Source organism: Papio anubis, unplaced genomic scaffold (assembly GCF_008728515.1).
Source record: "Papio anubis isolate 15944 unplaced genomic scaffold, Panubis1.0 scaffold457, whole genome shotgun sequence".
In the NCBI taxonomy this organism is placed as follows: Eukaryota; Metazoa; Chordata; class Mammalia; order Primates; family Cercopithecidae; genus Papio; species Papio anubis.
The window spans coordinates 50941-68523 of NW_022164753.1; the positions used below are offsets into that span (position 1 = coordinate 50941).

Consider the following 17583-nt stretch of genomic DNA (forward strand, 5'->3'; position numbering starts at 1 on the left):
TGGGAGTTTATAGGTATTTCTTTTGTGAAATGCGTACTGTGATTTAAGCTTACAAAATGAAGAGTGTTCTATGGAATGTTTCTGGGGAGGCACCTTTTATTTGGCAAAGAGTTGTTGATTTCAGAGCATTTCCCTCTTTCAAAGTGTGACTGTGCATTTTTGGTAATTTTACCTTCAAGAGTTCCAACTCTACCATTGTTTTCAGCTCTGCACAAAACACAGAATTAAGGTGTCACAATATTATGAGTCTTGACACCTGCTTAGCAGCTTTGTTTCTGATAGAAAGTCTACTTAAAGCTTGCCTACTGGAATAAAATCGTATTTTCTCCTTAGGGCTCTGAATTTTTCTCTTTCATCTTATTTACAAAGGCTTTCTATTTATTCATATTGCCTGAGAGAATAAGAAATTATTGATATCGGGGGACATGCCCAAGATGGCCAAATAGGAACAGCTCCAGCCTCCAGCTCCCAGTGCGAGCAACACAGAAGACGGGTGATTTCTGCATTTTCAACTGACATACCAGGTTCATCTCACTGGGGAGTGCTGGACAATTGGTGCTGGTCAGCTGGTGCAGCCTGACCAGCAAGAGCTGAAGCAGGGCAAGGCATCGCCTCACCTGGGAAGCGCAACGGGGAAGGAAATTCCTTTTCCTAGCCAAAGGAAATTGAGACACACAACACCTGGAAAATCGGGTAACTCCCACCCTAATACTGCCCTTTACCAAGGGTCTTAGCAAATGGCACACCAGGAGATTATACCCCACACCTGGCTTGGAGGGTCCCATGCCCACAGAGCCTCCCTCATTGCTAGCACAGCAGTCTGAGATCTAACTGCAAGGCAGCAGCGAGGCTGGGGGAGGGGCACCCGCCATTACTGAAGCTTAAGTAGGTTAATCAAAGCCACTGGGAAGCTCGAATTGGGTGGAGCCCACTACAGCTCAAGGAGGCCAGCCTGCCTCTGTAGACTCCTCCTCTGGAGACAGGGCATAGCTAAACAAAAAGCAACAGAAACCTCACCAGAGGTAAATGCCCCTGTCTGACAGCTTTGAAGAGTGCAGTGGATCTCCCAGCATGGAGGTTGAGATCTGAGAAGAGACAGACTGCCTGCTCAAGTGGGTCCCTGACCCCTGAGTAGCCTAACTGGGACACATCCCCTACTAGGTGCAGACTGACACCTCACACCTCACACAGCTGGGCACATCTCTGAGACGAAGTTTCCAGAGCAAGAATGAGACAGCAACACTCTCTGTTCAGCAATATTCTATCTTCTGCAGCCTCCACTGCTGATTCCCAGGCAAACAGGGTCTGGAGTGATCCTCAAGCAAATTCCAACAGACCTGCAGCTGAGGGTCCTGACTGTTAGTTTTCCTTCTAACAAACAGAAAAGACACCCACACCAAAACCCCATCAGTACGTCACCATCATCAAAGACCAAAGGCAGATAAAACCACAAAGATGGGGAAAAAGCAGTGCAGAAAAGCTGGAAATTCAAAAAATCAGAGCACATCTCCCCCTCCAAAGGAACGCAGCTCATCGCCAGCAATGGATCAAAGCTGGATAAAGAATGACTTTGATGAGTTGAGAGAAGGCTTCAATCAAACTTCTCAGAGCTAAAGGAGGAACTACATAACTAGCGCAAAGAAACTAAAAACCTTGAAAAAAGATTTGACGAATGGCTAATTAGAATAATCAATACAGAGAAGGCCATAAACGAACTGATAGAGATGAAAACCATAACACGAGAACTATGTGACAAATGCACAAGCTTCAGTAACCGACTCCATCATCTGGAAGAAAGAGTATCAATAACTGAAGATTAAATGAATGAAATGAAGCAAGAAGAGAAGTCTAGAGAAAAAAAAGGAAAAAGAAATGAATAAAGCCTCCAAGAAATATGGAATTATGTGAAAAGACCAAATCTACGTCTGGTGTGCCTGAAAGTGACAGGGAAAATGGAACCAAGTTGGAAAATACTCTGCAGGATATCATCCAGGAGAACTTCCCCAACCTAGTAAGGCAGGCCAACATTCAGATTCAGAAAATACAGACAATGCCACAAAGATACTTCTTGAGAAGAGCAACTCCAGGACGCATAATTGACAGATTCACCAAAGTTGAAATGAAGGAAAAAATGTAAAGGGCAGCCAGAGAGAAAGGTCGGGTTACCCACAAAGGGAAGCCCATCAGACTCACAGCAGATCTCTCAGCAGAAACTCTACAAGCCAGAAGAGAGTGGGGGCCAATATTCAACATTCTTAAAGAAAAGAATTTTCAACCCAGAATTTCATATCCAGCCAGACTAAGTTTCATAAGTGAAGGAGAAATAAAATCCTTTACAGACAAGCAAATGCTTAGAGATTTTGTCACCACCAGGCCTGCCCTTCAAGAGACCCTGAAGGAGGCACTAAACATGGAAAGGAACAACAGGTACCAGCCATTGCAAAAACATGCCAAAATGTAAAGACCATCGATGCTAGGAAGAAACTACATCAACTAACGAGCAAAATAACCAGCTAATATCACGATGACAGGATCAAGTTCACACATAACAATATTAACCTTAAATGTAAATGGACTAAATGCTCCAATTAAAAGACATAGACTGGCAAATTGGATAAAGAGTCAAGACCCATCAGTTTGCTGTATCCAGGAAACCCATCTCACATGCAGAGACACACATAGGCTCAAAATAAAGGGATGGAGGAAGATCTACCAAGCAAATGGAAAACAAAAAAAGCAGGGGTTGTAATCCTAGTCTCTGATAAAACAGACTTGAAACCATCAAAGATCAAAAGAGACAAAGAAGGCCATTACATAATGGTAAAGAGATCAATTCATCAGGAAGAGCTAACTACCCTAAATATATATGCATCTAATACAGGAGCACCCAGATTCATAAAGCAAGTGCTTAGAGACTTACAAAGAGACTTAGACTCCCATTCAATAATAATGGGAGATTTTAACACCCCACTGTCAACATCAGACAGGTCAACGAGATAGAAAGTTATCCAGGATATCCAGGAATTGAACTCAACTCTGCACCAAGCGGACCTAATAGACATCTACAGAACTCTCCACCCCAAATCAACAGAATATACATTCTTCTCAGCACCACATCGCACTTATTCCAAAACTGACCACATAGTTGGAAGTAAAGCACTCCTCAGCAAATGTACGAGAACAGAAATTATAACTGTCTCTCAGACCACAGTGCAATTAAACTAGAACTCAGGACTAAGAAACTCAATCAAAACCGCTCAACTACATGGAAACTGAACAACCTGCTCCTGAATGACTACTGGGTACATAACGAAATGAAGGCAGAAATAAAGATGTTCTTTGAAACCAATGAGAACAAAGATACAACATACCAGAATCTCTGGGACACATTTAAAGCAGTGTGGAGAGGGAAATTTATAGCACTAAATGCCCACAAGAGAAAGCAGGAAAGATCTAAAATTGACACTCTAACATCACAATTAAAAGAACTAGAGGAGCAAGAGCAAACACATTCAAAAGCTAGCAGAAGGCAAGAAATAACTAAGATCAGAGCAGAACTGAAGAACATAGAGACAGAAAAAACCCTCCAATAAATCCATGAATCCAGGAGCTGGTTTTTTGAAAAGATCAACAAAATTGATAGACCACTAGCAAGACTAATAAAGAAGAAAAGAGAGAAGAATCAAATAGATGCAATAAAAAATCATAAAGGGGATACCACCACCTACCCCACAGAAATACAAACTACCATCAGAGAATACTATAAACACCTCTATGCAAATGAACTAGAAACCTAGAAGAAATGGATAATTTCCTGGACACTTACACTCTCCCAAGACTAAACCAGGAAGAAGTTGAATCCCTGAATAGACCAATAGCAGGCTCTGAAATTGAGGCAATAATTGATAGCCTACCAACCAAAAAAAGTCCAGGACCAAACGGATCCACAGCGTAATTCTACCAGAGGTACAAGGAGGAGTTGGTACCATTCCTTCTGAAACTATTCCAATCAATAGAAAAAGAGGGAATCCTCCCTAACTCATTTTATGAGGCCAACATCATCCTGATACCAAAGCCTGACAGAGATACAACAAAAAAAGAGAATTTTAGACCAATATCCCTGATGAACATTGATGCAAAAATCCTCAATAAAATACTGGCAAACCGAATCTAGCAGCACATCAAAAAGCTTATGCACCATGATCAAGTGGGCTTCATCCCTGGGATGCAAGGCTGGTTCAACATAAGCAAATCAATAAACGTAATCCAGCATATAAACAGAACCAAAGACAAAAAACACATGATAATAGACGCAGAAAAGGCCTTTGACAAAATTCAACAGCCCTTCATACTAAAAACTCTCAGTAAATTCGGTATTGATGGAACTTATTTCAAAATAATAAGAGCTATTTATGACAAACCCACAGCCAATATCATACTGAATGGGCAAAAACTGGAAGCATTCTCTTTGAAAACTGGCACAAGACAGGGATGCCCCCCTCTCACCACTCCTATTCAACATAGTGTCTGAAGTTCTGGCTAGGGCAATCAGGCAAGAGAAAGAAATAAAGGGTATTCAATTAGGAAAAGAGGAAGTCCAATTGTCCCTGTTTGCAGATGACATGATTGTATATTTAGAAAACCCCATTGTCTCAGCCCAAAATCTCCTTAAGCTGATAAGCAACTTCAGCAAAGTCTCAGGATACAAAATCAATGTGCAAAAATCACAAGCATTCTTGTACACCAGTAACAGACAAACAGCCAAATCATGAGTGAACTCCCATTCATAATAGCTTCAAAGAGAATAAAATACCTAGGAATCCAACTTACAAGGGATGTAAAGGACCTATCTCTTCAAGGAGAACTACAAACCACTGCTCAGTGAAATAAAAGAGGACACAAACAAATGGAAGAACATACCATGCTCATGGATAGGAAGAATCAATATTGTGAAAATGGCCATACTGCCAAAGGTAATTTATAGATTCAATGCCATCCCCATTAAGCTACCAACGACTTTCTTCACAGAATTGGAAAAAACTGCTTTAAAGTTCATATGGAACCACAAAAGACCCTGCATTGCCAAGACAATCCTAAGCCAAAAGAACACAGCTGGAGGCATCACGCTACCTGACTTCAAACTATACTACAAGGCTACAGTAACCAAAACAGCATGGTACTGGTACCAAAACAGAGATATAGACCAATGGAACAGAACAGAACCCTCAGAAATAATACCACACATCTACAGCCATCTGATCTTTGACAAACCTGAGAAAAAGAAGAAATGGGGAAAGGATTCCCTATTTAATAAATGGTGCTGGGAAAATTGGCTAGCCATAAGTAGAAAGCTGAAACTGGGTCCTTTCCTTACTCCTTATACAAAAATTAATTCAAGATGGATTAGAGACTTAAAGGTTAGACCAAAAACCATAAAAATCCTAGAAGAAAACCTAGGTAATACCATTCAAAACACAGGCATGGGCAAGGACTTCATGTCTAAAATACCAAAAGCAATGGCAACAAAAGCCAAAATTGACAAATGGGATCTCATTAAACTAAAGAGCTTCTGCACAGCAAAAGAAACTACCATCAGAGTGAACAGGCAACCTACAGAATGGGAGAACATTTTTGCAGTCTACTCATCTGACAAAGGGCTAATATCCAGAACCTATAAAGAACTCAATCAAATTTACAACAAAACAAACAACTCCATCAAAAAGTGGGTGAAGGATATGAACAGACAGTTCTCAAAAGAAGACATTCATACAGCCAACAGACACATGAAAAAATGCTCATCATCACTGGCCATCAGAGAATTGCAAATCAAAACCACAACGAGATACCATCTCACACCAGTTAGAATGGCAATCATTAAAAAAATCAGGAAACAACAGGTGCTGGAGAGGATGTGGAGAAATAGGAACACTTTTACACTGTTGGTGGGACTGTAAATTAGTTCAACCATTGTGGAAGACAGTGTGGCGATTCCTCAAGAATCTAGAACTAGAAATACCATTTGACCCAGCTATCCCATTACTGGGTATATACCCAAAGGATTATAAGTCATGCTGCTATAAAGACACATGCACACGTATGTTTATTGCGGCACTATTCACAATAGCAAAGACTTGGAATCAACCTAAATGTCCATCAGTGACAGACTGGATTAAGAAAATGTGGCACATATACACCATGGAATACTATGCAGCCATAAAAAAGGATGAGTTTGTGTCCTTTGTAGGGACATGGAGGCAGGCAGCTGGAAACCATCATTCTTAGCAAACTATCACAAGAACAGAAAACCAAACACTGCATGTTCTCACTCATAGGTGGGAATTGAACAATGAGATCACTTGGACATGGGAAGGGAAACATCACACACCAGGTCCTATTGTTGGGAGGGGGGAGGGGGGAACGATAGCATTACGAGATATACCTAATGTAAATGACGAGTTAATGGGTGCAGCACACCAACATGGCACACGTATACATAGGTAACAAACCTGCACATTGTGCACACGTACCCTAGAACTTAAAGTATAATTTAAAACAAAAAAAAGAAAAAAAAAGAAATTATTGATATCACTAAAGTCAATGAATGCTTGATAAATATTGGATAAGTGGACAGATGGAGGTACAAAATTTTTGCATTTTCCACCTTCAAATCAAATAATTGAATTATAGAATCATATTGCTGGAAATGTTATAATTCACCTAGTCAAGCTTTTTTTCTCCTACATGTCTTTGAAGAAATTGTTTTCCTAAATATTTACTTTGACATTTGTTTGAGTGTTTGAGTGTTCACTATGTGCCAAACACTATTCTAAGTGCTCTTCCTGGATTATCCTAGTTAATTTTATAACAACGATGTTATAAATTCCATTCTTTTACATTGAAGACAGCCTTGGGCTTGACTTCCTATTTAGTAGAAAACCATATGAAAAGTGTGTCTTTGTCTCTCGATCCCCTCCTCCAACCATCCCTGCAATTAGGTAAGACACTCTCAAGATGTCTTCTCCTAGGAGCCTCCCACACACTCACTATAGGCACACACTTTTTTTTTTTTTTTACCAGTTTCCAAGGAAATCTAATTGGAAAAATAAAACATGCCACCTTTGTCAGAGAGAGTATTTTTAATGCTTCAATAATGAAAGAGGAGGGAGGTAGGAGGAGAAGCAGATAGTTCCTTGTTTAAAGATAATGCTGTTTTTATTGTGCATATTCTTCTCATGGGGCTCTGTTGGCCTTTGAACACTGAATGTTGGAGTCTGAAAATAACCTATTTCCTCTTTCAGTTCTTGCTAAAGTTAGCCCCAGGAAAGTTTATTGTTATAAAGGGCTTAATCCATCTTCTACAATGTCCCCCAGATATCCATTTTAGAAGTAGCCAGAGCCAGATTATCCACAGTTATGGGAATCAGGGGTGACATCAGCAATGAAGTGCACATAAAATCACAAGCCCTCATTTTGGCCATAGCGCACTTGGTTGCCACCTCCTTCTACCTCAAACTGAGCTAAATCTCTACTTTTTTCTTGGGTAGAGATGCTAAAGAACAAGTCTTTCTTCCTAACTTATATTTGAAGTCCTGATATTCACTGATGACTTAGCACCTGCACTTCATTTTTAAATTTGCACCTAGGAACTTGGAGACGTTACTCAGTGAGCTAAAGGAGAGAAGAGGGCATCTCAGTGGCCCCTACTCTCCACACACCCCCAGGTCTGCCCTTCATTTCATTTTCAATGCTGCTGTGGATGTTACGTGACTCTGAGAAAAGGAAAGGAATACAATATTCAGATGTTTATCAGCTTTTTAAAGAAATATGAGGCTGAGAACAGTAGCTCACACCCATAATCCCAGCACTTTGGGAGGCCAAGGCAGGGGGATCACTTGAGTCAGCCTGGGCAACTAAGTGAGATCTTGTCTCTACAAAAAATAAACAAAAATTAGCCATGGTGGTACATACCTGTAGTCTCAGTTACTTGGGAGGCTAAAGTGGTAAGATTGCTTGAACCCAGGGAGATGGAGGCTGCAGTGAACTGAGATCATGCCACTGCAATCTAGCACTCTAGTGTAGGTGACAGAGTGAGACCCTGTCTCAAAAAAATAAAAATAAAAATAAAAAAATAAAAAGAATGAAATGCGAGCCATTCAGACCATTAGAAATTAGATTTAGGCTCAAGAAAATAGGAAAAAAAAAGTCAATTAAATGCTTCATTGCCGGGGTCTGACCCACAGACCCAGGCTGCACAACAGATGAATAACATACTCAGACACCGATATTCAGTGAAAGAGCAGCTAGGGGGCCAGGCCACTCACAGAGCTGTGGCAGCCACACGCCTTGACTAGCTGGCCCAGCCAGCATTTTTTCAGTGCAGATTTAATGACAAAGGTTTTGAGTCAACACCACTACAGGGTAATTACACACAGATGATTAAAGGCCAGGTTTCTGGAGACATGAGTAAACAAACTATTCAGATAAACTCCCTTGTATTATTGTAGCTACTTCTCGCCCTCTGCCCCAGGATAAGAGCCACTGCTTTCAGCTCATTCTTCCCCAAAGCTTTGTAAACCGCCCCCGATCCCCGGGCCTTCCAAGAAGGTTTGCTTCTCTTTCCTATAATTTCCTCTTACAATTTTTTCCACCACCCTGACTGAACTGTTACACTTCATGTTTGCTATACCTAGCTTTTATTTTAATAGATTAAATTTATTACAAAACAAAGCTGAGAAGCCTGGTATAACTGGATGTAAAAACCATTTGTATCTATTTTTAGGACTGAGGAAAGGAGGGAGTGTGGAATAGGGGAAGATCCTTAAGCTGCGAGTTAGGGGTTACTGAGGGTTGGCCTGGCACTGCCACTTTTCTTCAACAGGTCACTCCATCTCAGGTTCCCTACCCATCAAATGGAAGGCGCTGGTCTCAAGGACAAGACTTTTCCAATTCTGAAATTCTGGAGCTCCTTCTTCTCTTGGGGCCTAAAGCTCCTGCTCTAAAGGACTGCAGACATCTATGATTGCAGCTTGTCTGTTGTGATCTATTATTGTCCATATGATTAATTGAGTAACAAGTTATTGTACAGGAAGGTAATCCACATTAAAACATCCCAGGAGACAATTAAGCTCTGCCTTGCAATAAGGTAGTGTTTAAGGTCTGGCAGGGCCTAGAAGCAGTGAGATGCACTAATGTTTTTAAAGTCAATGAATTATGTTTTTACATAAATACGTAAGTGCTGACATTCTATTTTGACCCAGCATCATGCCACACTGAAAGGGCTTCCCAATGATAAGAGGTGGCACTCCTAAGTGTTGAAGTGAGCCGGGAGAGAGATGTAAGAACTTCACTCCCAGCCTGAATCAAGCCTCAACTGGGATTTAGGCAAATCTGGGTGATCCTCTGAGATTGCTCCTTGTGAATTGGTGTTGAGATGTTATTACCAGTCAATTAAAACTGAACTTGAATTAGGCCTACTTTCAGATGCCTCCTGGATTTTCACTTTAATTCTCTGACAGGAGAGATAGTGTTAAAGCAAGTTCTCCTTCACTCTGGAATATTGCTCAGTGCCCTTCACAGACAAAAACAAGTAAGAAACTGCGTTGCCTCCAAGAAATATTTTTCTGGCTTCTGAGGCAACCTCTGAACTAGTGAATCCAGCTCAGGCCCCTCCACCGAAGACCTGATGTTTATTTGGGGGCAAACATCTATACCAAATTCACGTGGAAAAAGTGTAAGATGCACATGCAAAGAAGCTGAATGGATTCTCATGATGCTATGAGAATCTGGACCGGCTACTGCTGTACCTCTCCCATTTACCAGATAAAAAAAAAAGGCAAGCTGATTTTACCCCTTCCAGTAGATGCTAACTGACCTCTGAAACTCTTCTCTTCTGTGCTCCGTAAGAGTTCTGATGGCCGAACCTCCAGATTTCAACCTCCAGTATTGATAAATGAGTCCTAGAAGGTGGTTATCCATTTGTTACCAGTTGTCACTTAGAATAACATTTATATTCTCTTTATCAAGTCTTTTTTTTTCCTTTGAGACAGAGCCTCTGTTGTCAGGCTACAGTGCAGCAGCGAGATCTCAGTTCACTGCAACCTGTGCCTCCTGGGTTCAAGTGATTCTCCTGCCTCAAGCCTCCTAAGTAGCTGGGATTGCAGGCACCTGTCATCACACCCAGCTAATTTTTGTATTTTTAGTAGAGATGGGGTTTCACCATGTTGACCAGGCTGGTCTCAAACTCCTGACCCTCAAGTGATCCACCTGCCTTGGCCTCCCAAAGTGCTGGAATTACAGACCTGAGCCACCGAGCCCGGCTCTCAAGGCTTTTCAACCTGATACAGTTACACTAAAATTTCTATTACACCACTGAAGAATGTTACATTTCTTTAGTCCTGCCTCACCTTTTTTCACAAGATTGGAGGCTACTTACAAAAATACGTCTAATGAAAAAGGATAAAATGAATGGTTTTGAGAAAATACAGCTCAGGATGAGAAAGGACAGTAGTAAGACTGGAACACGGTGAGCACAGATCCAGCACTGTCATTGTTGGGTGCATGACTTGGGCAGACTTTCCTATAAACAGCGAGAAAACCCATGTGAAGTCCCGCATTTTGACACCTAGTCTAGTGTTTACATGTGGTCCCCTGACCTGCATTAATAAGATATCTTATAGAGAGACCAGATTCCTGCCTTCCTGTGTAATTCATAGAGCGATCCCAGGCTGCTCAGTAAACGAAGTCACAGCATGTGGGTGCCTTTGTCCCAGAAGCATTGCAATCAATCGTAAGTTTCAGATTGTCTCTCAAGTCAATACAGGCAGTCCAGGGCTCGAATGGCCCTTGATGGGTGTCAGAAACTCAGAGCCTCACATATTGTTCCTCTACCCCATGGCCCAAGATTTTCTTCTGCTGTGGGCAAAATGTCCCCTCCAGCCATCAGGAAGGAGGACGGAAGGATACACCCCCACCCTTTAAAGACAGATCTAGGAAGTTGTGTGGCGGACACTTTAATACATCCTTTGGCCAGAACTTAATCACATTGCCACACCTGGCCAAGAAGGCTGAAATTATTCCAGGCCTAGCTAAAAGCAAGCTTTCTATTTGTTAAAGCCAAAAGGCAGTACTGTCGTCCCTTGGTATCCATGGGGGATTGGTTCCAAGATCCCCAAAGATACCAAATTCCATGGATGTTCAAGCCCCTGATATAAAATGGGGTAGAATTTGCATGTAACAAATATGTATCCTCCCATATCCTTTAAATCATCTCTAGATTGCTTAGAATGACTAATGCAATGTAAATGCTATGTAAATAGTTGTTACACTGTATCGCTTTTTATTTGTATCACTTTTTATTGAAAGTTACTTTACCACAGTTCTGGAGGCTAGAAGTCCAGGCTCCAGGCATTGGCAGGGTTGGTTTCCTCGGAGGCCTCTCTCCTTTGCTTGCTGGCACCACCTTCCTGCTGTGCCCCCATCTTCATGTGGCCTTTCCTCTGTGCACAGGAACCCCTGGTGTCTCTCCAGGTGTCCTGATCTTCTCCTGTAAGGACACCAGGCAGATTCGATTAGGACCCACCCTAGTGGCCCTGTTTTAACTTAATTACCTCTTTGAAGATCCTATCTCCAAATAAGTCACATTCTGAGGTACTGATGGGGAGAGGTGGGGGTTGCAGCTTCAACATATGAATTTGGTTGGGGAGGAAGGAAGGGGCATGATTGGGAGGAACACAATTCAGTCCACAATAGGCAGAATAGATATAGGAAGACAAGCAGTAGTCTCTTGCCACGTAACCTGCCAGCATCCCTGTAACTGGATAAATACTGCAGTAATTCTTTGGAATCTTCTGTTCTGTCTCACCTTTTAAATCCAAGACTCCTCGAAAGCACGAGTCCCAGAATTAAATGCAGTGCTTTGCACCTGTAGGTGCTCAGTGACTGCTTGCAGGTGTTGGTGGTGACTGCTCATGGAATCACAGCCTGAGCAGACACTGGAACTCAGGATTCCTGATTCTCTACCACCTACTCCTCCCAGCATGCTGCACTGGCTCTTTTAAGTTCTGACAACCAACATACCACCACCCACCATGTGGGAACTTAAAGTCATATGTTTTTGTGTCAGATTTTTCATATCAAAGATTACAAGGCCCTAAAGCTTTACACAATTCTAGGGCTACTTCAGAGACCCCAGCAGATATCAAACTATTTTAAGCCCTTATATCAAAAGCCATTTGAATCCTTTCTGGACCATTTTGCTTTGTTTTGTTTTCTATGGACACCCTGCAGAAGTTTTAGGAGGTAAGGGTGAGTTGTCACAAGGTCAAAGCCAGCATATCACAACTCTAGGAAAAGTTGGAAGATCGCTGCCCTAACCTCAGTTGCCTCTCCCCTGGAGCATCCAGTTTGAACAAAGACAAAATGAGCCTCAAACTTGGAACAGTATTTTTTTCTTCCACTTCCCTAACCAGCTTGCAAGCTGCCTCCCATTGAGTCAGAGTGAGACTTTACTTGGCAAAGACAATTTCACCTAATGTATGCCAACAGCCTTGTTCCCTGGGGTACCTCTCAAATCCACCCCAGGATTCTAGGCTCCCGTACTTCCCTGTAGCAGGACTTGGCCCCCAGGAGGCTGTGAAGTTTCCATGGAGGGCCCTGTCGGCACAGCCTGAGACATAGTCTCTTCTCCTAATCCATTTCTGCCCTAGCAACAGCTACCTCCAATGCAGCTTTGGAAGCTGTACAATATAGCTAATTGTTTGCATTGGACAGTAGTGTGTTTAGAGCTTATACATCCAAACAGACTATTATTTTCTGCTATTTGCTAGTGGCAATGCCTGCCTGGTGACTTTGGCAGATGGAGAAAGGAGCTAATCCGTAGGTTATAAGCAGAAGGGTTATTGATGAAATGTCACCATCTGTTGGTGTCATTAAAATGATATGAGTCATAAAGAGTTGCTTTTGTGTTTTTTCAGAAAATGGTTAGCTTGAAGTTGAGAGAGAAGTTGCTAGATTGTGGATGGTAGTGATGAACAGAGCTCGGGGAAGGCATCAATCCCAGAACAGGGAGGAGCCTTAATGAACTCATCAGCTTGATGGGTCTTCAGGGAAGCTGACTGACCCTCTGCTCAAAAAAAAAAATCATCTCTCATGAGAGATCGGGTATTTATTAAGAATGATGCAATGCCCCAAGGCTCCCATGCCTATTTCTGGGACAACTTCCAGGAGGTAAGGGGAAACTCATTCATTTGGGTTAAACAAGAAGGATCGTACCTGGGAGGGAACAGACAGGAAAACATACCTGTCTCCTTAATCCACATTGGCCCCATGACACAAAGATTATTCACGTAGCTAGCTGACACCTTGGGAGGCTAGTGAGCCCAATAGGGAATGATATTCTGTACACCTGCTATATCCACAAGGAAGAGACAGAGGTGGCATAGAAGAGGGACCAGAGCCAGCACACCAAGCTTCCATCAAAGATTTCTTCCATTTCAGGATGGAAGAAAGCAATGGATGGAATAATATGTGAATTGCATAGCAAAGAAACAGGGAGTGTGAGGTGTGTATTTAATAAGGATCCAGGGCACCAAACTAAACTGTGCCAACTTCCTGATTCTGCCTTATTATTATACCTAATCCCTTTAAATTCCATCATGTTTGCTGTTTACAAATTCTTTTACCCACTGCCAAGGACATATACCCAAAGCAGAAGAACCTGTTGTTACCAACCTTTTTCAACATGGCCTGGCATCCCTTTTTTAAATTATTATTTCAAATTGTAACCCCTAGAGAGAGTTGAAGAGACTGTATAAACCACTACACATACTTTCGGCAGTACCTCAGGTTTGCCAGGTCAATAAACAAGACGTAGCATTGCTGCGAGCCCGGCCTCGAGGCCAGCTGACCTGAGCCTGCCCCTCCTGCCACCTCTGTAGGGACACAGGTGCTGGAGGGGTGCACTGTTACTGTTTGAAAAGTGTGTGGTGCTGGAAGCAAAAGCCCCAGGGGTGGGAGCTTTCTAAAGTTATTTATATGGTCTCAAAAGGAAGCATCAGTGGAAAAGTTCCTGTTGATATTTTTAGATCTGATGCGTGGTCCACTGCTGCACTTTCATTTTTAAACAAGCAGGGAAGGGAGTGATTGATGATGTCTACAGTGCTGTTTTGGAAGTGTTGAGGGCTCAGCTGACAGTCTAATAGTCACCCCCTGCTAGGCCCAGATCCTCCATCTCTTCCAGCCCTGACTTCAGAAGCTACTGACTTCAGTGGCTGACAAATAAAACGCTGGCCACTGGCTGCCAAGTCAGAGACTCTGAAGTTTCTTCCCTGGCTCCAACACCCTGTGCAGGTTCAATGTCTTGCTCGACTTCTACCTTCTGTTTCTGAGGACTGAGGCATATGTTTGCGTAAGTTGTCTTTGGCTGCAAGTACAATGGCTTAGAACTTAACTGTGGTTAAGCAGGTGACTGACAACCTGAGAAGGGTGTGAGGGTGAGAGGGAGAAATGAAGAGAGGTCAGTCAATGGGTACAAACTTACAGTTAGATAGAAGAAATCAGTTCTAATGTTCCTTAGGAGACTAGGGTGACCATAGCTAGCAACAACATGCTGTATGTTTCAAAGCTAGAAGAGAGGGCTCGGAATGTTACCACACATAGAAATGATAAACACTCAAGGTGATGGAGGCCCCAAATACCCTGACTTGATCATTACACATTCAATGCATGTAAAAAATACACGTACCCCATAAATATGTAAAGTATCAATGAAAGAAAAAAACACAACTACACAAAAATCTATGCACTTAGTTATTCCAAGGCCAGTGGGAAGTTAATCTCTCTTAGTAGTATTACTGAATTGTTTCTGTGGTTACTTTCATTGGCCTGATGAAAATCAGTGTTCAAAAAAAAAAGAGAAACAAAGAAATTTTAATTTTTATCAGTGCTCTCCTTCCCCAGGAGCCTGAAGCTTGTGGCTCTATCTTCAAGGAAATGGAAAGATGGGGGAGACGGTGGTCATCAAGTCTTTTCCTCCACAGATAGTTTCTTATAAGAAGCTCGTGAATTGTACTTGTAAGCCCACTCCAGTTGAATAATCGGTTGATGAACATGAGAAGCTGAAGAGCATTCAAGAGAGAAAAGAAAATTCTTACATGCTCATGACTGGGCAATGTATTATTTGTTCCTAGGACTCAGACTGTGACAAATGAGGTTTTCTTACAAACCTCAAAAACACACATATGAAGCTACTACTGGAACGAGTCCAGAAAACTCCTGATAAGACATGGAGTTTTCCCCTTGTTCTGTGCTCCTGCTGTTGTGCCTATGTACATTTAACATTTTTGTTTGTTTAATTTTACCTCTTTTTCTGCCACAGACCACAGAGACAGCTGATGATGAGGAGGACCAGCCTCTTAGCCTTGCCTGGCCTTCTGAAACCCGCAAGCAAGTCACATTTCTGATCGTTTTCCCCATAGTGTTTCCTCTCTGGATTACCTTACCTGATGTTCGCAAACCTGTAAGTAAAGCATTTTTAAAATAGTTTCCTTGTAAAACGTATGGTACATAACAGGGTGCATAGTCTGCTTCAGTTTGTGTTAAAAGGAAAAAGGAAATACACTTGTATCAAAATTTCACATGTACCGCAAAAATAGGTACAACTATTATGTAACAAAAAAAATTTAAGTTTAAGGAAAAAGAGAAAGTGACATATAAGAAGACACAAATTTCTCTCAGCAGACACACAATCATACTGATTGTTCAAGTTATCAAATCTGCATAACAAACTACCCCAAAACTTAGTGGTGTGAAACAACCATCATTTTAGTCTGCCCTTGGATCCTGTCGATCAGGAATTTGAATAGGACACATTGTGGATGGCTTGTCTCTGCTCCATAATGTCTGTGGCCTGAGTAGGAAGACTTGAAGGGTTACGTGTATCTCATCTTGGGGCTACAATCATCTGGAGGCTTCTTTGTCGTTTCTGGCACCTGGGCAGAAATTATTCAAAGACTAGGCTCAGCTGGGACTGTCTACTGGAATGCCTAAACATGGCCTCTTCATGTGACTTGGGCTTCCTCACAGCATGATGGCCTCAGGATAGTGAAATGTTTTATGTAAGAGGTGAGTCAGGACTCCAAGAGTGAGTGTTGCAGTGACAGAAGGCAGAAGCTGCATGGTCTATGATGATTCAGTCCCAGAAGTTACATAGATTCACTTCTGCTATGCCCTACTGACCAAAGCAGTCATAAGTGTGTCTTGATTAAAGGGGAAGGAGACAAAAAGTTTACGTAGAATACATCAGTGTCATGTAGCATATCACTCTCCTGTTGGGAAGAGTGTCAAAGAATTTGCAACTGTGTTTTAAAACCACCACAGTGATTGTCTCTGAGAAGGTGAGAACGGCAACTGAAGGTCTGAGGCAGGAAGGTTACTCACATTTTCTTGAGCATTCTTGTGACTATGAACATTATTAATTAATTCAAAAAATGTAAAGAGATGCATTTATGTAATATAAATGCCTACATGTCTGATGTTCTCTCTCATGTTACTATCATTACTTTAATCGATTTTATTATCTACCATTATCATGTACTGGGTGCTCCGAACACAACATCAGCCAAGTACACTCTGAGTGTAGACCATATCAAGAGTATACCCCCACCCACTATTGTTGAAGTGAGTTCTTGGGCCATTAGCCCCAGAGGTGAAAGAACTAATGAGAGAAGGAGAAACAGCTCTACTTAGTATAGCACCACACATACAAACTCATTCAACAAAACTGTATACCTAATATGCATCAGATTCTGTACTAAGTGTTCCCCGTGAGAGTCTCGTTTCTGCTTGGAACAGCGCACAGTATACTCAGAAATCCAGTCCATCCCAGGGCTGGCCCTTGTGGGAAGCAATGAGAGAAGCCCCAGCAGCTACTCTGCCCATGCTTCAGGGACTGGCTCTCAAAGGGGGACTGCACAGGGAGGAGAGCATTGTGGACAGCTCCACTTTCTTGTTCTGTGCATCAGCCAGGGCAGTTGTCATAAGCCAGGTAACAACTGCCTTGATTGATTCCTGTTGGTTTGCCAGCAGCTGCCAATCAGGAGGCTTTGATCTTCTTTAATACCTTCTGGATCTTTCAATTCAGATTGGCAAGAGGATGAACATTTTGCCCACCTTTATTCTAAAAGTACTTCCCAACCCTGAGAGCCCAGGGCCTTGAGTTATTGGCCCACAGTAAACTATATTATGTAATTTCAGGAAACGTCTAGGGTAGGAATATGTATATTGTTGGCATAAATAGAAAAACTTAGGCACAAAGAAATTAGCTAATTTGGCCGGGCGCGGTGGCTCAAGCCTGTAATCCCAGCACTTTGGGAGGCTGAGACGGGTGGATCACGAGGTCAGGAGATCGAGACCATCCTGGCTAACACGGTGAAACCCCGTCTCTACTAAAAATACAAAAAACTAGCCGGGCGAGGTGGCGGGCGCCTGTAGTCCCAGCTACTCCGGAGGCTGAGGCAGGAGAATGGCGTGAACCCGGGAGGCGGAGCTTGCAGTGAGCTGAGATCCGGCCACTGCACTCCAGTCTGT

General features: G+C 42.3%; 1 protein-coding gene across 2 annotated transcripts in view; it reads left to right on the top strand.

Annotated features, from left to right (window-relative positions):
- LOC116273193 (sodium/potassium/calcium exchanger 2-like) overlaps window positions 1-17407 on the top strand; it is a 53552-nt gene extending 36145 nt beyond the window's left edge. The window contains exon 4 of one of the 2 annotated variants that reach the window (XM_031662168.1): window positions 15374-17406. In XM_031662168.1, coding sequence (XP_031518028.1) covers window positions 15374-15538 — 165 coding nt within the window. In that variant the 3' untranslated portion in view covers window positions 15539-17406. Of the gene's footprint in view, window positions 1-15373 lie in introns of both variants that reach the window. The other variant, XM_031662166.1, reaches the window with a different exon arrangement.
- Window positions 17408-17583: the final 176 nt, after the last annotated feature.